The sequence below is a fragment of the Hippocampus guttulatus genome, chromosome 13 (assembly GCF_054856545.1).
Source record: "Hippocampus guttulatus isolate MCC_2025c chromosome 13, RoL_Hgut_1.0, whole genome shotgun sequence".
In the NCBI taxonomy this organism is placed as follows: domain Eukaryota; kingdom Metazoa; phylum Chordata; class Actinopteri; order Syngnathiformes; family Syngnathidae; genus Hippocampus; species Hippocampus guttulatus.
Window position 1 is genome coordinate 4,561,324 of NC_141273.1, and position 26,002 is coordinate 4,587,325.

Consider the following 26,002-nt stretch of genomic DNA (forward strand, 5'->3'; position numbering starts at 1 on the left):
ATGGTTAAATGTTAGTATGCTGCAAATCACCTTCACGCCATTGTCATTGTTCACGTTAAAACGGCTTCATTCAGGCAATACCAGTTCCGAATATTGTTGTATATATGGCAGACATTTGGGAAATGTGGGAGGAGGCGACAACCTATTCAAGTGCCACACAAAAAGTCCTGAGCCAGTATTTGTACTTTGTTAATATATTTGAGTAGATGTTTCAGGTAGTTGTGTGGTTTGTGAGTACTGTACGGTACTTATTTTTCTGACGTCTTACTTTTCCTCACAAATTTCTATTCCTTTATTCAAAATAGGTTTGTAATGTTTTGAACCTTCATAAAAGATGACAACGTAAACAAGTCTTCAATTCTGTAGAAAGAAGTTAACCATGGTTGAAACCTTCATTGATTGAGATCTTGGGGCATTGAAAGGTGGAAAAAACAGGGGCATCAGCGACATCAAGGAGGAATGTGAACCAGGGATCAATAACAAAGACAACAGATCCAGAGAAAATATATATATTCCTAATCATTGGACTTGTGTTTTGCACTGTGCAAACCCTATATTTGTAAGTTGAATATTTTAAAATTTGCTAATTACGTTTTTTTTTAGGTTTCTCTGTTCTTTAAGTTCTAGGACTAGTCAAACCAACGAGCTCGCTCTCTGTTGAAAACAACAACTTGAAACACGGACGCAGTTTAAAACGCTGAATGCAAGTGTAAAAAAAAAATATGTCAAGTAATGTCAGAAATCTGATATCAATAATCACTCAAATTAATGTTAGCATCTCTACTGCTAAAAAAAAAGACGTAAGACATAAGACATTTACTTATGTAGTAGGTCTATTTTTCAGTGTCTGTTCTTTGTTTTTTAATGTTCCCCATGTTTTTCCACAAATGTACTTCTGCTTAAACAGTGCGAGTACTGTTGCCACCGCTGGTCAGACTCAGTCATGAATTATACTACAGTCTTGCCGACCCCTCAATCTTGTGGATTCCCTCACTGCGAAGCGCACACCTGTCAAAAGCAGTCAAAAGGGGAACACAGCAAAAAGTAAAAGTTAACACCCCCACTCCTCCTCGTGGTGGCTTTCGAACCTTTTCCCTCCTCTCTTTCTGGGCGGATCTTGTGAGAAATTCTCCACTCCTACTCCGGCTTCACCCTATTTCTCCGGCTGCACGTGGAAACAATAGCAGAGTGACTGCACTTGATCTGGTGGGGACAATATCTTGCAACCCATGTGAACGAACCTCTTGGGCTATGTCGCGAGGACAACTGCTGTCAAGTGTGGCGCGCGTCGACTCTCCATAAACTTGACGTGGAACAAGAAAACTCCAACGTTCTCCGACAATGACTGCTTGAGCTGCACTCCTATTACCGCTGCTGTCAGCCTTCCCCTCCCTACTTTCCTCCTCTTCTCCCCCACTTAGAAGTCAAGGCACACCAGTATGGTGGATAAAGGCCCCTTGTTGACTTCTGCAATTATTTTCTACCTGTCCATCGGGGCAGCTATTTTTCAAGTGCTGGAGGAGCCCAATTGGAAGCTGGCCGCAAAGCACTATAGACTGCAAAAGGAAAACATACTTAAGGACTACCCCTGTCTGACGAAAGATGACTTGGAAAAAATACTACAGGTATGAATAATAAGTCAGTCATTCAGCCGACACTTGAGTTATTGACTCGTGAGAGACGGGTGAACTTTTTTTTTCGTGAAGGGAATCTGCTATGGAATGAATTGCCGGTGTCGGTTATTCTTGGCGATCAATGAAGTCATTGCTATTGTGAATGCAGGGCTTAATTTTGCAGCCCCGGGGTTTGCATTTTGACATACTATACACACAATACTGTAGATCGGGGTTTAGTTAGCTTAAGCTGGGTCCCAAAATGCATTGCCGGTACAAGCCTATCCGGGCTCTGAAGCTATTTGATATGGGCCACCATCTCACCACAACAATGTCACCTCTGCTCTACTACTTTATTTATATATATATATGTATATAATATATATTTTTAATATATATATATGAAGCGGGAAAATCATTTTTGATTTAAAAGATGAGTGCATTGAATTGAACCAAATTGAATTGTTTCACTTTGAAATATATCAATACATAGCCAATCAGATTTTATTGGAGAGATCTATATCTTGGATGGAAATGGGACATTTACATCATTCAATGTACAAAGCATGTGAAATGACAACAACATCATGACGTCAAATCAAATCAGCATCCCACTAAGTTGAACCGAATCGAATCGTTTCACTCTCAAATCAAACTGCCCTTGAATGGTTTTGCATCCCCAAACAGTCAATCATGGAGAGACACAACCCCAAATAAATAAATACATATTGTGTTGAGTCAAAATGAAACAGTTGCTTTTACTTTGAAAAATTATCATCTTTTTTTTTTTTTGCCCCACATTTGAATTGGTACAAACCAAACCAGTAACTGAATCATAATTAATTAGCTGGTGTTTAATCAACAAAATAAACCACAGAATCATAATTTATTTATTTATTTTTATTACGTAGGTATATTTTTTAAAATCCGCACATTTAGTTTGGTTATGCTTAAAACCAGCTTTGCCAAAATACAATTTTTAATGCAAAAGGAAAATTATATCAGACTTATTCAGGGCTCAGGTAACGACCAGTCATGGCTCATCTTGCGAATGTCACATGACCAAACTCAGAAAACAGGTGAACCGTGATTGGTCATTACTTGAGCTCTGAACAACCCGTGATGTCATTTTCAGTCAACAGCAAGTGGCAAAATGGCTGCCCTTTGCGATGGATGAAAACAGGTGTATTTTGCTGCTTAATTCATATTCCACCAATGCAATAGTAATCAGAATACAGCGTTGAGACTAGCATGGGCTTGTTGAACATAATTTTGTAAAGAAAATGAACTTCCCTTTTAAATTGCTCAACTCCTTGACATTGAATCTGTACTGATATCACAGTATTTCACTTCATAGATTATACAAATGTTTTCTCCACCGAATTTTATATTGACAAAAATTGAACAGTACAGGTAGTTGTATACCTAAATATTTGCATTGCCCAACTTAATATCAAATTAGAGAGAGAGCGCAGGGGGAGAAAGACAAAGACTTGAAGTGAAAATTGTTTAATACTATGATTAGGTGCCTTGGCATTTCCAGCACATTATTTTCATGTGTTTTCTCAATTCTGCCAAGCGTTATGTCAATCGTTTAACAACGTATCCTGTTCTTAGTAAGCTTGGGTCAATTTCTCATTTGAGTCGGCACTGAAAAAGTTTGGCAACCCTGAGATAGAGCCATACATTTTCAATCTTCCTAGGTTGCTTGTTCATGTCGTCTGTGATGTGTTGCTTGTGTCCAATCTAATAATTGTGACATGTCCATGTTGTGCTTTTTAAACCTGATTGCCTGTATGTGTATACAAGCATATTCAGTATGCATGGCTCAGCATTTTGTCATGGGTACGTGAAGGAAATTGCCCTGTCTAATCTCAGCTTTATAAATGTGCAGGACGTGGTGTTCTATTACAACGTCCAAAGTTGACAATGTCGGAACCGCTTGGCTAGTAAAGCGAGAACCACTGACCTGTGGGTTCACACACTCCCTCCAATGAATGGAATAGAAGTATAGCATTCCTATTCCGCAGGTGTTTTTCTCATAGTACAGTTCCACTTCCTTGATTCCCTTTCCATTTCTCCAAAGTGTGGGTCCTCTTTCCCCAAGATGAAATGTGTGTTTCTTTTTCAACATTGTTTTGTTGTTAATTTCGTTTCACTCCCCCCCAACCCCCCACCCCCCTCCACAGTTTTGAGCCAGACGGGAAGCATGTCTGAACGTGTCGCCCCCCCCAGTATGGGCCCACATCAGTATTCGGGAGATTTATTACCTTGCCCATCCCCCCCTTTTTTTTTCCTTGTCTCTGCTTTTTGTGTTTGGGGGACTGAAATCCCCATGAACCTCCCCTAAATCATTGCACTGGAATAACAGCCCAATCCCCGCAAAGGCCTCAATTGAATTGGAATTTTAAACGCATGAAAATTTGGGAAGTACAATTAAAGGCTGGTATCAAAAGCTAAGATCTTTTAGTTGGTGTTTTTTTTCCGGAGAGTTTCCAGTACAACTCCTGACATCAAAAGTAAGGGTTCATATTGTTTCTTCTCCTGCACTCCCACTTATGAAAGTTAGCCTTCTCCTTTATTAACTTTTTTACCTTATTTACCTTTGTAAACTTGTAGTTTGCAATTAACATCAGGTCCCTTAAAGTGATTGCTGTTTATGGCCCCATCAATCTAGGCACTTAAGCTGTCATAAAAGTTTAGCAATGCAAGGGCGGTGTTCATTATCTTTCTTTTGCAAATAAATGGTCATGATGCAAGCTTTCTGCTCGTTGCGTGAAATGAGAGCAGCCAGGTGCACAGCGCAGCTCCTAAAACTTAAAAAATATTTGCATACGTTTAGAAAAAAGTCTTTTTTTCTGTCCAAAAAAAAACTAGTGATGAAAAGATGTCATGTCTTTTCCTATGAAACAATCTGTCGACTTAAATGTGGTGTCTTTTGAACAATGACGTGATTTCAACAAAAGGGCCAGTGTGCGTTAAGTTCATGCATGAAATCCAGAATATAATGCCGACATTGACCACATGCTTGGTGCACATTAGGGGTTGTTTTTTTGTCACAGAGAGAGACTGAGAACCCATATTGAAATAGCGACTGTATTTTTCAAGAAAATGGAATACACATTTGCGTTATATGAAATGATTGAGACCCATCAACATTATCATCAAGCTTTAACGAAGCACCACCAATAATCCAGTCGCTGATTTTAAAACTTCTGTATACCAAAATGACTTTCTGGCCTTCACAACCCAACCTTAGAAGTGCTTGAGCTATCCAGTCGCACGTGACTGTCTGATCACGCTTCCAAGGCCAAGTGAATTCTGTCAACACTTGATGTGTTTATCAACGCTACAGTCTCATTTTAATCAAACATGACCCGTGGTCACAGTTACACTTGTACAGTGCATGAAGTAGCGCACCGTTTTCTGGATGAGCTAACTTTGTCACGTGCCTAAGGTGCAGTTTAAGTTTGTGGCTTGAAATAACAAAAGGTAACTTTCACTCACTCACACTATTTTCCTTTTCATGCATTAGCTTCTTCTAACCGAATCTTTTTTTAATTTGACCTCAATTTTCTTTCATGCATTCTCTTCCTCAGCAAACAGACATTTTATTTAGAAGAATTTGGGAAATGGTGGTTGCTCTTCCTCATCACTTGCAGTTTGGTTGGAGTAAATTTGGCACTTTTGCTCTGCGAATTTGTTCCGTTTGGTCAAACAGTGACGCTATCATCCGAGCCCTGGAGCAGACCAAAAAAGGGAGGCCAGTCAAATACTGTGAAGTCTCATGCCATTTCGATCACTTTACCAACTGCTGCATGTGCCAGAAGACACAGAACAGTGTAAAAATGACAGCAAAAAGTACAAGAAGTTGTCGGAGTGCGACGGTCCCAAAATACGAAATTTCGAGTCGGTCCGAAACGAGTGATTCCGATACCTTGGTTTGAAAAAATAAAAAATGCTGAAGGCATTCTATATCTGCCTCGAGTACCTGTACTTGCTTATTTACATGTACACTGTCAAGAAGAGGTCAAGTAAACTGCAGCAATAATTGTTCAGGCTACATATAACAGTCACATGCCACCAACGCGGCGAGAAGGTAAACTTTATCTTGCCAAATAATATATGGGCATCCTCGGTACGGGTTTCTTTTGAAGTTTCTCCTCCCTCCTCCTCCTCTGTGCGTAACTGCTCACCCCTCCTCTCTCTGCTCCCCGAGGAGAAAAAAAGTTGGTGTTTAACTACAAAAAGGCTGCTTGTTTACTCAACTCTGTAAGCAGCCAATCATATTGTGCCCTGCTTAGAAGTCCCCACCTAAAATAAAAGAAGAGCTTGTTGCCAGCGGCAGCGATGATTAGCTGTTATTGAAACCTTGACGTTTGCAAACCATGGTAAACTGTCAAACTAGTAATCACCCCGTGCATAGTTATGACTTACATACATTACTGCCGTTGAGACGAGAGAGGACCAGTGTTGCCAGCTCCTCAGAAAAAAGTCAAGTGAAATTGTCAAAAGTATTTGTCACCTTCACTTACATAAATGTTCTGACCTTATCCGTATGCTTTTTCTTGGGCAACCTTTGGTCCGGTGATAATAATGCAAGTGTGATTGTTAAGCACGCCTGACCTAAGCTCCCCATTCTTTATCTTGACTGGACCAGAGCACCAAATTACAAGTGTAGGGGTTAAAAAAAAAAAAAAGCAAAAACTAATGAATCAATAGATAGTAACTATTTTAACACAATGCAAACTACAATTGACTACCAACATTTAAAAGCAGCGATTGTTAAAAGGCAATAACGGCGTGATGGGCCAGGCACCACTGCCCCGCCTCAAATAAGTCAAGGTGTTAGTGTAGCCTTTTCATGCCAGTCTTTATATAGTGTAACCAAAATATAAATATATTTATTTCAGCCACTAACAATAACTTAAAAGAAGAGAATCCAAGAAAAAAAAAAAAGAAAATGTTGCAGTCGCATTACTTTATATCAAAGCACCACAGACACGCACACAGAACATAGCCAAGCATTTTGCGCCTCCATACCAATATGCGAGGATTCATTCTCCACTCTGAACGTTTTCAGACCAGATGTGCACAAAGCTCCATAAAATAATTTGGCCTGGATGGTTTCATTTGGCGTTTAAGGGACATGACCCAAAATTACACAAGAAAGTGGAAGGACGCTGCCGTTACATATAGAAAACATGCCAACGTGCCCACATGCAACGCTCCGAAATCAAAAATCTGTTGAAATTATCCAATGCCCACCATGAGCAACACTAAATAGTGCATATACAGGATGTGCGTGTGTGTGGCCACTGTGGGCCACCTGTTTTGGAACGGTCAATGTTTTGCGTGACTGCGTGCGTGCATACCTGTTTTATTAGGGCTAATGTTTTGACGGCATGCGTGCGGGGTAGGGTTTGTGCGCGCGTGGGGTTGTGTAGCGCCCCTCCGCCCCCACACGTGCGAGAACCAAAGTCTCTATCGCCCCGCAATCGGATGTGCGCGACCGACTTGTTAAGATGTGCAACCACATTGAGTGGTTTTTGCACAGCTGTTGCTGGTGGTCAAATCAGTTTTATGCTGATTTACGTATTTAAATCAGTGATTCTCAACCACACTTTCCTTTTGTTGCTGTGTTGCAACCCGGATTTATATACATTAACAACAATCTATGTGGAGAAAATCTGTTCATAAAATAGCCCTTGAAAAGATTTATATCATATTTTTAAACAATTATACATTATGTTTACATACTCCAAGTGCCATTCAGTACTAAACTAGCCAGATTGATAAAGTGAATCACTCAAAAGAGTTTTCCATAGCATCAATCTGGGACTACTCCAATCTGATCTGCTCGGAAAAGACGGGACATTCAGTAGAATGCTTTGCACTGATTGTAAATATGTGGATAACGGATGTTATTAATTAACACCTCTGTTGCTGTGTTTGGTTTGTTTCCCCCGACCTGGACGCTTCTTGTTTTCGTTACAGCCCCGTATCCTGCCCCTAAAACACAGTTGCTTTGTGATTGGTTCGGAGCAAATCAGCAGGCCCAGGACAAGATAGAGTCTTGGGGTTTTGTAAACTCACAAATACTGCAAGAATTCAGTTTGCGGGCAAGGTTAATTCTGAGTAATATATCAAGAAACTGAAGATTTGCATGACAATTGCGAGTATGTAAAACCCCTAAGTTAAAAAAAAAAAAACACATGCAAAATATGGCCACAAAATGTCACCTGTGCCTTAGCACTGATCGACTCTTTTTGGAAACTCCCTTACCTAATATGTTCCATGTACCATTACCTTAAATGTCTTTTTAAAAATTTATTTTTCCAAATAAAAGGAAGCCTTGACCAGGGTTGCACGTGGGTGAGTTTACAATGGAGGTTTGTAGTACAGTCGTTATCAGTAGTAAATAATCAATTGGAAATAAGTTGTGTGTCAGTTGGAAAAGGACCACCACCCATAGCGTTTTACTAGCTGTCCCCAACCCCCACCTATAAAGAATCCCTAACTCACTGATTTAAATGTAAATCAACTCAACAAAGGATTAACAAGGAAAAACAGCAACTCTGCATGTGGTACGAATTGGCCAAGTCTTTCAAACCTCATGAAATTTAACAAGGCGACTTTAAAGCAGCCACTTGCAAATGTGTTTATGGCGGACGGTAGTATGGTTTACGCCTCGTGTTTTACTGCCAAATAGGCATTTTTGTAACTGTCGAAACACAGCTGTACTGTAAGCATGATACATTGTCTGCTTATTTCTGAGTTATGTCCAGCAGCAAAAGTACAACCATAACACGGATTTTCCAGATTTTCACGTGTTTATCCTTTATTTTCACTAGCATAGACAATTGAACCGCTAACTTTGCTTGTCCTTAATGTTCGACGCCCACCAACCTCTGAACCCGAAATCAATAAACAATTTATAAATGAGAGAGCATGAGTGACTTCATTGTTTGTGACCGGGTTGATCTTGCCTCAGGGCAGCTGTTGCTCCTCGACTGTGTCGTGTTCATCGGCTCCAAGTGGAAAAATACCTCGGAATGGAGTGTCGTGCTCGGCTGCCAGCTGCCAGATAACAGTTGGGGTTTGTAATCGTGGTTTTTACAGTTCTTTGGTTATCAGAATAGCAACAGGAGACTGCTAAGCCTGCAATTTGGCGATTGTTTCACTTCTTTATTCGTATCAAGGAATACTTTCTTTGTCATTTTAGCCTGGCTGGGCACAGCTGCATTTTCAGACTAAAATACTAATTGTTCAATACGAATATCACCATACCTCAACTCACACTATGTAGCTTTGTCACCTTTATCAGGGTTCCGTTTTACATTACCAATACCTGTTAGTTTTTGATTTGTGTTGAAATCACTGGTCATCCACCCTCGTGAGATGCAGCTCTAACTGAAGCAAAATGAATTATGTGGAGAGCTCATTGTACGTCATAATTGGTAGAGGTATGTGTAACGGGGCCAGTAAACAACTTAGGATACTTTATTATAATTACACAAAATCTGCGAAATGATAAATACCTGACGTGTTCTTTTACTATGTCCTCCATTATCAACGGGTGGAACAAAAATATCCATCCATCCATTTTCCGAACCGCTTGATCCTCACTAGGGTCGCGGGGGGTGCTGGAGCCTATCCCAGCCGTCTCCGGGCAGTAGGCGGGAGACACCCTGAATCAGTTGCCAGCCAATCGCAGGGCACACAGAGACGAACAACCATCCACGCCCACACTCACACCTAGGGACAATTTAGAGCGTCCAATCAGCCTGCCATGCATGTTTTTGGAATGTGGGAGGAAACCGGAGTACCCGGAGAAAACCCACGCAGGCCCAGGGAGAACATGCAAACTCCACACAGGGAGGCCGGAGTACCTCTGCACTGTGAAGCCGACGTGCTAACCACTGGACTACCGGGCCGCCCAACAAAAATATTTTTTGATTAATAACTCCCACCTTTGACTTTCCCCTTTTTCTCTTGATGTCCATTGGGAGGTAAGCATTTTTATAGCTGGGGAAAAAAAACTTTTTTTTTATTTACACGTTTAAGTCTTTTCATACATTGCTGTGCCATATAATTAGGGACACACTGTATCACTCTAACTGACGGGAGGACATTGTTTCCTGATATTTTGGTCAGGTTTGTTTGGGTCATGTGTCACTTTTTTTTATGTCGTTGGGGAAGGCCATGCTGTGTCACTCTAATTGACGGGAGGACATTGTTTTCGGCTATTTTCGTCAGGCTTTGTGATTGAGACGATTAAACGCAGCCAATACAGGAAATCCTACTGCGCGTCGCCAATATTCTGAAACACAATGTCGTCGGACACGACCGATTGCATATGTATGTTTACACGTAATCCAAACAATATATTAAAGATGTATAGCATTACCTTGTACTGGAATTTCCGGAATATAAAACACTTTTTTCCTCCCACTCTTTGAACCTTTCGGCTTTGAATATCATGCAGTTTATTTATGAATTTTGACTGAGAAGCTTCAAGCCGCCATTCGATTTACCCGTGGTCTTGTCACATCTGACCGATGAAATTACCAAACACAGTGGACCAATGAAAGTGTCCGCCCTCATACTGAATATCCGTTCGCCATTTGTGGTTGGAATGTGCACGCGTAAGGGCAGGACAGACTGCCTGAAGACAGACATTACAAATTTAAATTGGAGAATGCTGTACACAAGACACTCTCAATCAATTATGAGCCAATCAATAAACACATAGCGGCTGTTTAAGAAGCAATTGTCAGCGAATAAAAAGCATCTTGCATGTATTTAAAGGGCATAGGGAATGAGTGCCATAAATACAGCCATCTCTGCAGCGCGATTCCCATCTCTCTCTTGTTTGTTTGACGACCCGACTCCCACAATATCTGGGTAATGCACGACAGGACAGCAAGTCCGTCAATGGAGCAACATGGCGGCCAGCTATAATATTTTTTTAAGCATTTTTTAAATGTATTAAGTGTACATGAAAGATAATGAAGTTATCAAATGAATTATAGACAAGAGTTAACTTTTTACAACTGCAAATAGTTTACATATGTGAAATATCCCTTTTAATATGTCCTTCCGACCAGTAGCAGTGGGGGTTTTTTTGTTTTGATTGATTGAAAAATTATGTTTAGCTAAGCATGTCTTTTTAGATAAACATGTATATATATATACTGTACATATGTATGTATGTGAACATCAAAAGTAAGATAACACCCAGCAGTTGCAATGTGTGCAACTAATAGGGGCACATTTGAAATGACAGTGTTTTTTTGCATCTCCGTATGAATGATTAAAGTATGAATAACATTGTCTTCTGTATGCTGAACATTTCACCAACACGGACATCCATCCATCCATTTTCCGAACCGCTTGATCCTCACTAGGGTCGCGGGGGGTGCTGGAGCCTATCCCAGCCGTCTTCGGGCAGTAGGCGGGGACACCCTGAGTCAGTTGCCAGCCAATCGCAGGGCACACAGAGACGAACAACCATTCACGCCCACACTCACACCTAGGGACAATTTTAGAGCGTCCAATCAGCCTGCCATGCATGTTTTTTTGGAATGTGGGAGGAAACCGGAGCACCCGGAGAAAACCCACGCAGGCCCGGGGAGAACATGCAAACTCCACACAGGGAGGCCGGAGCTGGAATTGAACCCGGTACCTCTGCACTGTGAAGCCGAGGTGCTAACCACTGGACTACCGGGCCGCCCCCCAACACGGACAAAATGTCCTATTTTTACAGCAACATGAACACCGCAGATGTGCCTGGGCTGGGTTACTCCCTCCTGTCCCCACACTCATCATTGCTCTGAATTTGTTCCCACTTCACCTTCAGTTTATGTGAGCCATTATTTGATAAAACAACACTATGTTATGATAATAACGTTCCTAAATTGAGGGTAGGTTTTAGGTTTTTTTGTTTGTGCAAGGTGGCGTCTATCATTAATAAATGTTGGTCTAAATGATTGTGTTAATTATACAACACATCCAGGTGTATTTGTCCTCTGGGCAACTCAACGGTTCCCTGCTAGAACTTGGCTCCAGCTGGTCTAAAGGATATGTAATATCAACTACATCTGCTTTTCAAAGTGGCCATTTTAATCCGAATTTTCACGGGACGGCAAATTTTACCAGACATTTGAGAGATTATCCTGTGGTGAGAGTTATAGTAAGAGTTAGTTTTACCCACCCCAGTCCGCATGTAAAATGGTCGTGGCCGACAATTATAAATGTTCAACTTGTTCAATGTTTACAATTGACTATCCTGTCCTGTTGGGTCATAACTGAAGATGCACGAGATAGAGATTTCATGATTATCACATGGAATAGAATGGGAACCAATCAGCAAGCGAGCTGACGAAATGAGACAGAAGCATTAGGAAAAAAAATAATGATCACCTGAAACCACACAAAGCTCAAAGTGACTTCAGCAACGGACAACCTTGACCTGAAGTGAGAAACGTAAGAGTGACAAGAGAAGTGTCGAAGAAATTGGACTGTGCGGACACATGAATAATGAGGGATCAATAAAGACATCTTTTAGCCATGATTGAAATTAAAGTAATTTATGTAAACACTAAGAACAATTGTCACAGTAATCACCTAGATTGAGAATTTGCAAATGAGTTGACCAGATGCCCCAAAACACAGCGAAAGACACTTCACGTCACTTTTCCTGTCTTGCCATTTCAGTGCTTGAAGGCGCTTACTGTACAATTGAATCCGCCTTAGTCTGTGTCCACATTCGAGTGACATCAGAACGCTGAGCGTGCACCAGCCAGTGAACCGCCCGCATTTCCAAGCGAATCTAAAGCGTTAAAGTTTTCATCTGATCAAATAGTACACACGCAGACAACATTTCCAGACGTTTACAGTCAACAAACGACCTTCCAAAAGATCCTTGACATGTCACTACTGGTCGCTTGTGTCATAACTCAGACTGGCATGAATTTAAATTATAGTTCATTGCTGGGCTATATCTATCGGTTACTACCCATTTCAATGAATTCATAATTGATTGAGCGTGTCTTGTGCACAGCATTCTATAATCTAAATTCGAAATTAATTAAAAATGATTGATCTTGTTATTATATGCTGTCAAAATCTGTTTTTCAGCCATCTTTCCGATGATACAAACCTTTCGCAAACAGGATAAAGACTAAGAAAGTTCTGAACGTTTTGGAGCCATCTCTCGTAGCTTTTTTTTTGTTTTGTTTTTTTAAATTTGACCGGCCATTTAAAAGTCAAGTCAAGATGGCGCCCGAGTAGGCAGCCGTCAGCAAGTGCTCTCATGAGCCTTGCTTTTTTTTGTTGTTTTTGTGTTTGTTTTGTCACTTTGTGTTGTTTACGTCGTGTGGACCTGATGTGGACTTTTTTCAGCATTTTTTGGCCACACCATTCATCAAGGAGGAGACTCTGTGCTCGGTGGTTGCGCCTTCTCGGCAGCATGGGTATACCAGGACTGTTTTTGACTGGGAGGAATGTCGGTGCCATTTGACTGTCGTTGCTGGACAGTCCGGGGCGCTTGTGTCTTGCGCCTGTAATGGGCAGCATTTTTCACAGCCCCGCTTTGTTCAGCGGAGAGATCGGTGCTGTTGAACGGTCTGCGGCTGGATGGATGTAAGTCTTGAGGAGCCGACGATGAGAAGAAAGGAGCGTTAGCGCGGAGCGCCGATGCGGATTTGGAACTGGGAGTCGCGGCTTGGAGTTTGAAGCGGATTACGTGGGACAGGAGGAGTGAACTCATCTCTTTTCGTCAATGGACGCTACAGCTTCGTGTTTGCTTTCAAAACTTAGCTTGTAGCAGACGTGTGCACATTTTCAGCATGACGTCTCTGATCCACTGGTGAAAGGACACTTTGATCCTCTCCTCTTTCATCTAGAACTGCTTCAGACAACAAAGTGTATGCAGAAAAGTGGTGAAGATTGCACGGCTGTCTGTCCTATGTGTTGTGTTATTTTGACTTCAAAATGGCGCCGCGAGAGTGGCTGCCTTTCCAGCAGCTCCTATATTTTGTTCTACTTCTTCCTTTCATAACTTTGCTGCTGTGAATTGGGAATTTCTCCATTGCGAGACTAATAAAGGTTTTCTTATCTTATGTTGTGAATCTGACGGTGATTTTGCATGGATGCTCAACTCGTGCGCAAAGTGTGAATATTTCTGCGCATTTATCAGTAAATGAGAGCCAATGATTTGAGACATTGGCTTAACACTGCTTAACAACTGAATGTCCCAGTGTCACTGACTATTTTGGGGCCATGGCAGGAGCCATTTTTAATGATCAATCGGAAGTGCATCCAATTCATACTCCAGGCTCTACGCTAACGTTAACAGGGTCATATTTGCTAATAGATAGTTGTCTTACTGGGCATGCTATTTGTTCGTGTTACGTAAAGATTGACAGTGGCGAGAGATTTATTTGCAAAAGACGTTTGTCTGCGACAAACGGTGGCTGACAAAATAAGCTATTTTTTTTTTGTATAATTATGAAAGATTTAACAGAAAAAAACAAAGGTAAGACAGAGAAATTATTTTGTATGATTATCGAAGAGGAGAGAAAAAAACAACAACGGTTTGGTGCACTCAGAAAAACCCAACGGCACGTTTGAAAAACGTTCTTGATTTTCCTTGGAGAGTCAGTCAGCTGTGGGAAAACAATTCATAAGCATCCTTCAAAGTTGCTCCGCCGGGCTCAGTTTGTAACTGAAACAATTTTTTACACTGTATTTTATACTCACTCTTTGGCATTACAAAGCCTGAACACTCATCATCTCATTGGATGACATTGTTTGTGTGCTTGGGAATAGTTTCCTGAAACACTGAAGAATGAGATGATTAAGATTGTTCAATTTAGAGTTGCCTGGTATACAGTATTTTGACTTTTGAGAGCATTTTGACCTCTGCCTTCTATATTTGAAAGGTTGTACTCTACCCCTATTGTATTCCTGTGAATCAGCGCTTTGTCTTTCATGAAATCCAGCACTTTTTTTTGGGATCTGGCAGATAAAATGAATACAGGTACATGCTGTTCATGCCCTTTCCACAGAAAGAAGGCGAGGGATGTCTTCAAACTATGCCTAGTTGGCAAATATTCAAATGAGGTGTGTGAGAAAAGTTCATGGATTGGTGTCAATAAAAGATCAATTTTGAATCAAAACTTCAAACAACACGTTTCCCCCTTCCAAGTATTCCCCTGGAGCCTAATGCGCTTTGCCAGCCACTTTTTTTTTTTTATGGGATCCTCTGCAGTTCAGGCATTACGAGCCAAGTAATGCCATACACTCAGGGCGTTGTGGGCTCTTTTCGAACGAAGCAAAGCGTGCAGAATCCAGAGCTGCCAACTGCCAACCTTGTTATCGCCATAATTTGTGGTGTTCCGGCTATTAAAAACAAAAAACAGGTTGAACGCACGCAAAGATACACGGTAGATAATTGCTATCCATGTCTGTCAATATGCCGCTTCTGCTGCAGGCTCCAGTGATGCTATGTGTCGCCGTAGAAGGAAGCAAATTAATTTAATTAATGTGCAGACAATGGTGTGTTCATGACACCTTTATTCGTCATAAACTTAAACCCCATGACACCGTGTTATACTGTCAATGTCATAATTATACTTGTTGGAATACTGTATACACCAAACGGCAACGGTAATCACATATACCTACTGTACCTATCACTTATACAAGCATAAATGACATCACATGTTGTTTTAGTAAAAGCCAAAATATTGTGTCGATCAATTTTATTTTGGTTTTTTCACAGGTTGAAGTGCACATGAGTAGAACTGTGCATGTGAATTTTGTTGATTGGTCAGCGTTTAGCGACATTAGGCGCCAGGAAACAATTGTACAACGCTTGCCTCCTTCCTTCAAAGATATTAGTCAGGCTGATGTGTGAAAAAAGCACCCCCACCATAAATAATAATTAAATCACTATTGAGGTTTGTGTGTGTGTGTGTGGGGTGGGGGGGGGTGATTTTAGTGCTAGCATTTTTTTTTACATATAGACTACAGGCTGACATTTTATCGAGAATCCTGTGGGATCATCTTTACCTTCCGTCACGGGTTTGGGGCAGGACAGGATAAAAGCGCAGAGGAGCGGGATTATCCAGTCGGGAGGAGGGGGAAAAAAACTTCCTAAATGGGGGCAGGACAGGAGTGGGGGATGTTTTCACTGGGAACAGGACGGCATAGGATTTTATTTTATTTTAATGTATTTATTTATTGATTTGATTTGATTTTACTATGGACTTTTACGAGGTTGGGAGTGAAAATCCACTCCTGTGTCACTTTCTAATGCAGACCTTTTAAAATCATCTTATCATTTGGGCTTCAAGGAAATTTTGAAGCCCATATTTTGTCATTACAATAAATGAGTCATAGAAATGTCATCAGTTAGTGGGGAAAAATAACGCATTTTAATTCAAAGCATTACGTAGTGTTGCCAACATGGCAAACTCGAACTTTCACCACCTCTACTATAACAGTTTTTTAAGAAATTTAACTTGTCACAACTCTAACCAATGTTTTAATTGTATCATACCATGGCATGTCATCTACAAGTGACCAATGCTTAATTTCCACATTGAATGATAATCTCTCTCTCTCTCTCTCTCTCTCTCTCACTCCGTCTCTCTTACTCTTTGTCTCTCTTGAACATTTACTCTGTACAGGGATTTTATCAAACGCATTCTATGCACAGGTTTCCACAACATATTATAATGAGTAATCTAGTTTATACATTTTGGAAAAAAATGGTCAAAGTGGTGTAGATGTTTTTTTTCTGATAAGGGACGTCCTTCCTTTTTGTAAACAGTGGTTATGATGATAATTAGAAGCTTAATGGGCCATAGCATCAATTCATCTTCTCTGTCGTGTATAAGTATAAGCTCACACACAAAATACAACTGGTTTTCGGCATAAGAAATTGATTGTTGTATTATTATTATTTTTTTTACCATTCACTCAGACCTTATAACCGGATTTATTTTCCATACTTTTTCTCATGTTTGTCTCTAGATGGTTTCCGATGCTGCTGGCCAAGGAGTCACCATAACTGGCAACAAGACTTTCAACAACTGGAACTGGCCAAATGCCGTCATCTTTGCTGCAACAGTCATAACTACGATAGGTAGCTATTTTTATTGGTTATGTAAAATTATTGGAAAGAGATCTCACTCCCCCTTGTTCAAGATATTTTTCAGAAATTGACTTCTGGCTGTAAGTCAAGTCAATTTCAGTTCAGTGGTTTCAGGTATCTAAGCTAACTATAATGCACGCTTTATTTTTAAGGATATGGAAACATTGCTCCCAAAACAGCAGTGGGACGTGGATTTTGCATCTTCTACGGGCTCTTTGGGGTGCCTTTGTGTCTTACCTGGATCAGCGAGCTTGGGAAGTTCTTTGGTGGACGAGCCAAGCACTTTGGTCATTTTCTTACCAAGAAAGGATTTTCACTGGTAACTTAATATTTGCTTTTTTTATTATTATTATGACGTCAATGCAAAAGACTGTACAAAACCTCACCAGATGTATTGTTGTTTCTATTCCAGAGAAAGGCTCAATTTACCTGCACGGCTATTTTTCTTCTCTGGGGCTTGCTGCTCCATTTAGTCCTTCCGCCTTTTGTGTTTATGTCCCAGGAGGGTTGGACATATATTGAAGGCTTGTACTTCTCATTTGTCACCTTAACTACAATTGGATTTGGTGACTTGGTAGCAGGTATGTTTGTGGCAATACACTCTAATTGACTGTTAACCAAGGAGTTAGAAATGCCATTATGAAACAATATGCCGCTGCTGAACTTAATAATGAGGTAGGCTTTTTAAACAGATGTTATGTGTTCTCCCACACGGACTGTTGAAACATGAGCAACCTCACAAGCTCATCCATTCCTTGACTGAAATTTCCATTCAAACATTCCGCCACAAACCACAAGGCCTCTCACATTCAATCGGAGTGAAAACAATACTGACCGTTAAGACAAGAACTGTTACTTTGCTTTTACAAATCAAATTTCAACAACCGTTGTTAACAATTTCATATTTTGAGTTGTCCATCAAGAATAAAGGTATATTTTTTTGTGCATCCATTTCAAAGTCAAAACGATTAATTATGTTCATTTCAATGAATCGCTTTGGTAGCATTGCGACCTTCTTCCATTTTACCATGTCAACATCATTGCAAGCTGAGAGAAGTTGTAACGCACACGTCTAGGGTTAGGTGCCTGATATAAAAGAGAAGAAAATCACTCTTGGTCCCAAAGGGTGTGATACAAAAAAAAAAAACCCTGTCCAGGGTAACAACAGTCGATACGGTACATAACACGGACAGGGGCCGTAGTTACAGTATGAAAGCGTTGCCAATTAGGCATGAAGGCCCGTCTCGCCCAGTTTCCTGACGGTGTTAGTTTTTTTTACATTACTTTGAGGTTAAACTTAGTGTTTAATTTTTTTAAAATGTCATTTCAGGTGTGGAGCCCACCAAAGACTACCCTACTCTATATCGCTACTTTGTGGAGGTTTGGATTTATTTGGGTCTGGCTTGGCTTTCCTTGTTCTTCAACTGGAAAGTGCGAATGGTGATTGAGGCTCACAAAGCGCTAAAGAAACGACGCAAGCTACGCAAACTATCCCTCGATGAGCTGCGGCATTATAAAGAATCTCACAAAGCCGCGCTCCGTCTGCCGCCCACTCCCAATGATGTCAACATCTTCAGCTTCCTGTCTAAGAAGCAAGAAGGCTACAACGACCTGATCAAACAGATCGGAACTAAAAGCGACGAGAGACTCGACACCAGCACAGGGAACGCCATGAACAAAGCCAAAGCAAAAGACAAGGCTTGCTCCAAGAGCTGCAGTGACACTCTCATGTTTAATGGCCACACCATCCTCAGCTTAGACCGTTCACCACGCCAGAAGAGACGATATAGCTTTAGCGACCGTGTCACCGTTGCCTTTTCCAAGTCCAAAAACTACCTCCTGGGCTCTGACAATGGTTTGCTGCTAACAGAGAATCATGGCGACAGGGACGTCGTACTTGACCAGGACCAAGTGTATGAAAATCAGCTCGACAAAGACGTGGATCACGAGAGCGGAAGTGTGGGAGATTGCGGCAGAACTACTCGAAGGACATGGGATTCCAAAGAATACCATTCTCTTACATTCCAAAATGCAAACATTACTTTTATTGATGAGGAAAACTTTCTTGGCAATAATCTGGAGGAGGAGGATGAGGAGGATGATTCCAAAGCGAAACTCTCAATAACAACGTGTGACGAAAACATTGAAACCGTCTCCAAGGAGGAGAGGAGCTCCGAGTCGGACGGCTCGGTTTTTGCCAGTGATGTTTCTGAACACAGCCACTCTTACGAGACTCTTGTAGAGGAATATGCAAAGGAAGGCAATACAGAACCTTAGTTGCTGTGCGCACAGTCAACGTTGCCTCCGTTGATGCTTTTGAAGCTTTTCTAATGTGAACTCAAAAGACTGGTAAGTCCATTGCACTGTTGGGTTTGGAAAAGGATAAACTGCCGAGCCAAATGAATGTTCTTTCCCTTCAAGTGAATGTTCATGCTTCTATTGAATTAAAATCCCTATCATTTGGGACTTGAACACATTTTACATCCTCACTCGCAACATTGATTTGAGACTTGATCAGCTCTAGCTGTCTTTTGTAGACACGTAGAAAAGAGTCATCCGTTTTTGTATATCCAAATCATGCCCAAATTAACAAGTTTTTCCTCGACTGCATCTGTTCTACACATTACAGCAATAAATTATCTATATGTTCCAGTATATTAGCTGTCACATACGCCATATTGGTGTTTTGAAAGTATTTGAAATAGTGGGCATCGTAGTGTTCTGTAGCTACGTGGGTGTTTGTGTCTCTTGCACAATTCCATCAGATGAGCACAGACCAAAGTCCATTCCAATGCAGATGTTATTTTTTTCTTAACCTGAGCCAAACCCTTTCCGTTCATTTTGTTGTTTCTTTTTCAAAGTCCTTGATGAATAGTTGGTTGAGATTGCATTTTGTGTTGACTGCACGGAACAGACTTTGGCAAAGCGCCATCAGTGAGTCTCAGAGAGGTATTGTAAAACTGGAAAGGAAAAAAGAAAACTTGTGAGCAGAACTGGTGCATGTAAATTCCCGAAATGAGACAACCACCAAAAGTGATAAAACAACACTTCCTGTATGCCAAAAACGGCCCTCGTAATAATATCCACTTATGTCTTTACTCATGCTACATTATTGTACTGTGCTGCTGATGAATGAAGTGGCCTTTTCATGTGGCAATATGATGGAAAAGTATGAGCCAAGTAATCACTTTTTTTCCCTGCATCACTCCCTCCACCGCATTGCGTTTGTCAAGTCAATATTGTCTGAAAGCCCATCGGCAGCCACAAACACCTCAGCTGAGGACATGGCCTTGCTACTTGTTTGCTTTTGGGGGCTCGCACTGACACAAATGACTGCAGTACTGCAAATGACGGCCAGATAGGTTAACACACCGCAGATCCATGCTCTCATGACGTATGTGTGTGTGTGTGTGTGTGTGTGTGTGTGTGTGTGTGTGTGTGTGTGTGTGTGTGTGTGTGTGTGTGTGTGTGTGTGTGTGTGTGTGTGTGTGTGTGTGTGTGTGTGTGTGTGTGCGTGTGTGTGCGTTTGTGGGTCAAAAAGTCCTATCCGAAGCCTTTATATGCTCACTTCCTGCTTTTTGCACATGCACTTGAACACAAAAACGTGAGTGTTACTTCTAATGGGAAGATGCCAACAAATGCAGTGTCACACAGGGCTGTTGTAGACTTGGAAATCTGAGTCGGGTTTAGTTCCTAGTTTGTAAATATTGGGTAATGGAAGATTTTTTTTTTTTTTTTTGTCACCCATGGAACAATTTCTGCCTTACACAATGCCTTAAATCCACTGCAAAGCAGAGGAACTCAAGTATAATGCTAAAATTTTAGTGTTTCACACTGGGTGTTTTTATACATTTCTACTTTTGGGCCCCACCGTTTTTTGGTGTTTGGTCACATTTTCTGTACATTTCTTTCATTATCATTATTATGGTATCCACATAGGTGCGCCATTGTTATGCAGTCCTGGTACTTGTCAAACATGTCCAAAGAAAATTTACTTGTAACTGGTTAAACCCATTGTCCTGTGTTTTCTTTTTTTTTTTTTTATGATTAAATTATTGTTTGCATATGAATTTCAAACCAAACTGTATATTTCATGTAAAAATAAACATTTGTTGAAAAGTGACTCTTTTTTTTAATTTCACTCCTATTAAATGGTGGTTATTTAAACATTTTTAAAATCTAATACAAAGGATTTATTAGTTTTCAAAGGTCTGTTAAGATAGTCCAGACTCTTTGCTGTATTTGTGCAGTGGATTCCCTTCTGCAGGCAACATTGGTCATAAGGACCCGACTATGTTGTACTTTTACTGTGAGTCAAATAGAGCTGCACGCTGGACCAAGTACAGTGTTGCAACCACTCATCAAAGACACTTGGATCTGTAGATTGCAGAGGCTGGAATAAAATCATAAAAACAATACACCGACTCTATTCGGTAGTCTGTGCAGCAGTTTTTGCTTCAGGATGTGTTTATTTGACTGATGTTGAGCCCTTTAAACTCGGGGACAAACAGATAAAGTTTAGAGTATACATCCATACATTGCTTATCCTGTTCATTGTCACATGGAACTGGATCCTGTAGACCAGCTGACTAGGGACAAAATGAGGGAGTATGCTTTGGACCAGTTGCTTGCTAGTCAAGAACAGGACAAATAGGGACAACCCACGAACCTTTTTTTCGATTGGGCCCTTCATCCTTCAATATGTCTTTGGTCTATTGGATAAAAAAATATGCCAATCAGCCTGGTGTAGAGTCATGTTAAAGGTGGCTGTATAAAAATAAAATAAAAAAACAGCGCCATAGTTCCCGGGAGATTATCTGCAAAAAGAGCAGTGTGCAAAAAGAGCATCTAGCCCAGTGGTTCTTAACCTTGTTAGAGGTACCAAACCCAACCAGTTCATATGCACGTTCACCGAACCCTTCATTATTGAAAAATAAATTAGATTTTTCTTTTACAAATTCAAGACATTAAAAAAAACAAACACTTTTTTTAAAAACAGAAAAAAAGTAAATAAAATGACATGGCCTAAATATAGTTTTTTAAAAAATTGTATGACGTACTATCACGACAGTCACACATTGACTACTGAGTGAACTAAATTTCCCGCAGCACTGATTGGACAAGCAATGTCATGTGATCATCTGCAGCCAGCGATAGCCAAGCGGGCGTGTCATAACTAATTACATCTTGAGTCAGGTGTGTCTCGCCAGGTTAAGAACCACTGATCTAGGCCAAGACTGGAGCAAGTTTAATGTCGAATCAATCATCAAAATGTATGGGGAGCGAAACTGGATGTTTCCAGGCGCTAAAAATTAACTTTTTCTTTGTGAATAGACAATTTAAAAAATAATAAAAATCATAACCTATGTGATATATGCAATGAAATAAAAAAGTAAACTTTTACAAATAACCCTGTTACTTCAAGTTCACAACAAAGTACTCGAATAAGTAGTTGACTGCCGACGATAAAACTGAGTGTGTGGGTTACCACTGCAATTTACAATGACTAATGAACCTCTAGGATGCATTTGATGGATACACACTAATTTTTAATTTACTAAAAGATGTGCCCTCGAGTGTGGACAATGTGCTCAAACCTAAAATACCCTCATTTTCCCCCAAAATTGCAAATTGTGCTCTGCCTCGTCTTAGTTACTCCCTAATTAAAGGGACTTTTCAGACGCAGCACAGCGGTTAGCGATTCGCATATCTGGCACACAGCTTCACAGTTTGAATCTCAGCAGAGGCTCATCCTGTGTGGAGTTTTCGTTTTCCTGTGCGTGTGTGGGGTTTACACAGGGTACTCCAGTTTCTTCGCACATTGCAAAAACCATAGGTGTGAATGTCAGCGTGAAATGTTTTTTTTTTGTTTGTTTGTTTTGCACTTACCCTGCTACTGACTGTCAAACAACAACGTTATGGCCGGCTTTGGATTGTTCATTAATAGTTAGTTTTTATTTCATTTTGACTTGTCCTTTTTAAATTTGGTTATTTGTTTTTTGAAGTAGGTTTGTTAGTTTTTACTCATTTTTTAATCCATCATTTTAGATTAGCTTGTACTGCTTTCAGTATTAGTTTTAGTTTAAGAATATATTTTGACTGCAAGATTAAAAAAAAAAAACATCACAGTCACTAAGTATTGTGAAATAAAGTAAATTACAATTTCCAAATGACTGCTGACCTTACTTCTTCTGTATGGCCAAACAGTACTACCTACATAAATACATTTCAAGTAAACCTGAAAGCTCATGTATGACTTCAATTGACAAAGATGAATGCAGAAGATATTTTCTCTGTAATTATAGGATGGTTAGTTTTGTAAAATGCCTTTTTGTTTCAATTAATTTTCTTTTTTAAAGCATGCTCCTTTTTATTTGATTTCATCAATGATTTTTTTCAATTATATTTTAGTTTTAGTCAAGTTCAAGGTGCACTCCGCCTAGAAAACAGGGGCATAGAAAACAGATGGATGGTTGGGACAGTTTCATAAATTGCCGTTACTGTACATACAACTTGCTTCATTGTTATCTCCTCATGCTCATTTTGAAAATGATGCAAAATAAATAAGGATCAAAAAGACTTTTGCCTTCGATTTCACGCAATTTTAAACTTCACAAACTTCACCACAATGTAAGCAGTGATTAATCTGTATTGCTGGAAATTTCCAAGCACACGAGTTTGTCAGATGAGGATATGCCATCAGGAAACTCAAATTGTGCCTTTTTTCATTTGCCTCAGCTAAAGAACAACCAAAGTATTATACAGTACAACCGACTGCAGCTCAATACTCAAAAGTGGTTCCATTTAGAATTCTACTTGAATTTTCTGGGAGAAAACATTCCCCAAAAGTCAAATGAAACTTCAAACCTCTGGGCCAGCAAGACCTTCTCCACTGGCCGAAACACGATCAGATTTACTGATAGTGATGCAATATTAACACCTCCAATACCTGATCGTTTTGTAAAATGGATTATTGGATCAAAATGCTGCTTAAATAAGTGAAGTATCAAAAATGTGCAGTATATCATTAAACGGAACATGTAGAAATACAATTTTCTTCGACGGTTAATCGCACATTTCAAAATGTAGATTTTTAAAAAAGCAGTAAGTGCCTGACTCTTACCAAAGCATACTTTTGAGTTTAAAATCAATTTAACCCTCCATCCATCCTTTTTCTTCTGCTTACCCTGGGTTGGGTAGCGGGGGCAGGAGCTTTGTCAGGGAAGCTCAGACTTCCCTGTCCTCAGCTCTTCTGGGGGAATCCCAATATGTGCCCAAGGCCAGCCAGGCAGTCTCTCCACTGTTGTGGCTGGAACACATCACCTGGGGGGCATCCAAGAGGCATCCTACGAACAACTCAACTCTGAGCCCCTCCCGGATGAAAGGGCTAAATAAAACGTAGAAGGCCCATATAAATGACTCTGTCTTGTCTTCTTCATGAAGCTATGATTTGAAATCCACAATTTTTTTCATTAATTCGATACATGAGGTATCTACACACATTATTGAAATCACATTGAATATTACTCAGTAGCCCATCGGATCAGAAAGGAAATCATTTAGAAATTCAATTCTAGCATTTGTTCAATGAAATGGTTGAAATTTGTTCTCAACTGTCTATTCGCTTCTTTTAGTGTAGTTCTCCTCAGTGCTTTCAGTACATGTATATTTATATCAAATTTCTTTTTTAAGTTATATTTGTGCCTCTCTGTGCTGCCATGTCAATCCAGTCTCACTTGAACGGCTTTATCCTCACAAGGGTCGCAGGCGTGCTAGAGCTTATCCCAGCTGTCTGTTTGGGCAGTAGGTGGGCACAACCTGAACCAGTTGCCCCCCAAAATTCAGGGCCCACATTGACAACCAACCATTCACACTCACAATCACACCGAAGGACAATTTAGAATGTTCCATTTACCTGCCATGCATGTTTTTGAAATAGGGGAGGAAACCGTAGTATGCGGAGAAAACCCACATAGGCACGAGAACAACATGCAAACTCCACATATGAAGGCCAGAGCCCCAAATGAAACCCAAGGACTCTGCACTGTGAGGTGGACATGCTAACCAGTCGACAACCGTGCCACCCTATGGAATGAAAAAAATATCTATTTATCGATATATATATATATATATTTATATATATATATATATATAGCGGCTGGATAGCTCAGTTGGTAAGCCATCGGTTTGGCATACGGGAGACGGTGGTTTGCTTGGGGCAAAAAATGAGCACATAACACCATCCAGTGTGGGTCCTTGGGCAAGATCCTTCACGCTAATGCCTACCTCATACAATGATGAGAGACAGTAAAATGAATGACATGCCAGCTCAGACGTCGCCCGGCCAAACAAGGTCTGCGTCAGGTGCTGGGGAACCAGAGCACCTTGATGAAAAATGGGCTACTGGAACAAAGCGGAGATGGGCGAGATGCGATAACATGGCTCTGCTGGAATGCTACTACTCAAGCAACCCTAGTCAGAGGGGTTACATGCAGAGAATGTGGGCTAAATGGTTACTTCGAAACAGTCACAGTTGACCACGAAACGACTAGTAGCTCAGTGTTACAACATCCACAAACGGCAACTGCTGTCACAACTTGAGATTGATGAGGTACAACGCAGGTTCCATGGTGAAAGGCCCCAGGCTGCCAGATCAGAGGAGGAGGTCATACCAGAGATTGGGATGCAAGCCCCAATGAATGCAGATGATGAGATTGGGAGGCCAGCCCCAATGAATGAAATGCTGAGCGAGGCAGCAACTGACCTGAAAGCTAAGATCATGGCGAGAATGAAAGCTGGGCAACCTAGAAACCGATTACAACGGCTATGTGAAGTACCACCTGAAAGTCTCATGGAAAGTGTGAATGCAGCACTGAGGGCGATCCCTACCGTAACGATCACGGAAACCAATGAGCTGATATGCGCTTCAGCATCAGTGATCCTTGAGATGCTTGGCTATAAGAGCAACCATGGAAGCCATGAGATACGTTACCCACCATGGAAAAGACGGTTGGAGGCTAAGATCAAGGCGGCTTGGAAAGATGTGAGTCAATTGACGGAGGCCCAGAGAGGTGTGATGAAAAGGCCGATACCCGAGAGGTACATCCAGATGACCATACCTGAAGCACTCGAAACTGTCAAACAAAGGCTCCAAGCCTTGTCCAGCCGCCTAAAGCGGTACACGAAAGAGAATGAGGCCAGACGAATAAACAGGCTGTTCGCA

At 40.7% G+C, this 26,002-nt stretch overlaps 1 protein-coding gene across 1 annotated transcript; it reads left to right on the forward strand.

Moving 5' to 3' along the window:
- Nucleotides 1-1,135: 1,135 nt before the first annotated feature.
- On the forward strand, nucleotides 1,136-20,290 carry kcnk5a (potassium channel, subfamily K, member 5a). Its single transcript, XM_086128159.1, has 5 exons — nucleotides 1,136-1,625; nucleotides 16,659-16,770; nucleotides 16,932-17,098; nucleotides 17,192-17,360; nucleotides 18,110-20,290. The coding sequence occupies exons 1-5, from the start codon at nucleotides 1,440-1,442 to the stop codon at nucleotides 19,054-19,056; spliced, it is 1,581 nt and encodes a 526-aa protein (XP_085984285.1). The 5' UTR covers nucleotides 1,136-1,439; the 3' UTR covers nucleotides 19,057-20,290.
- Nucleotides 20,291-26,002: the final 5,712 nt, after the last annotated feature.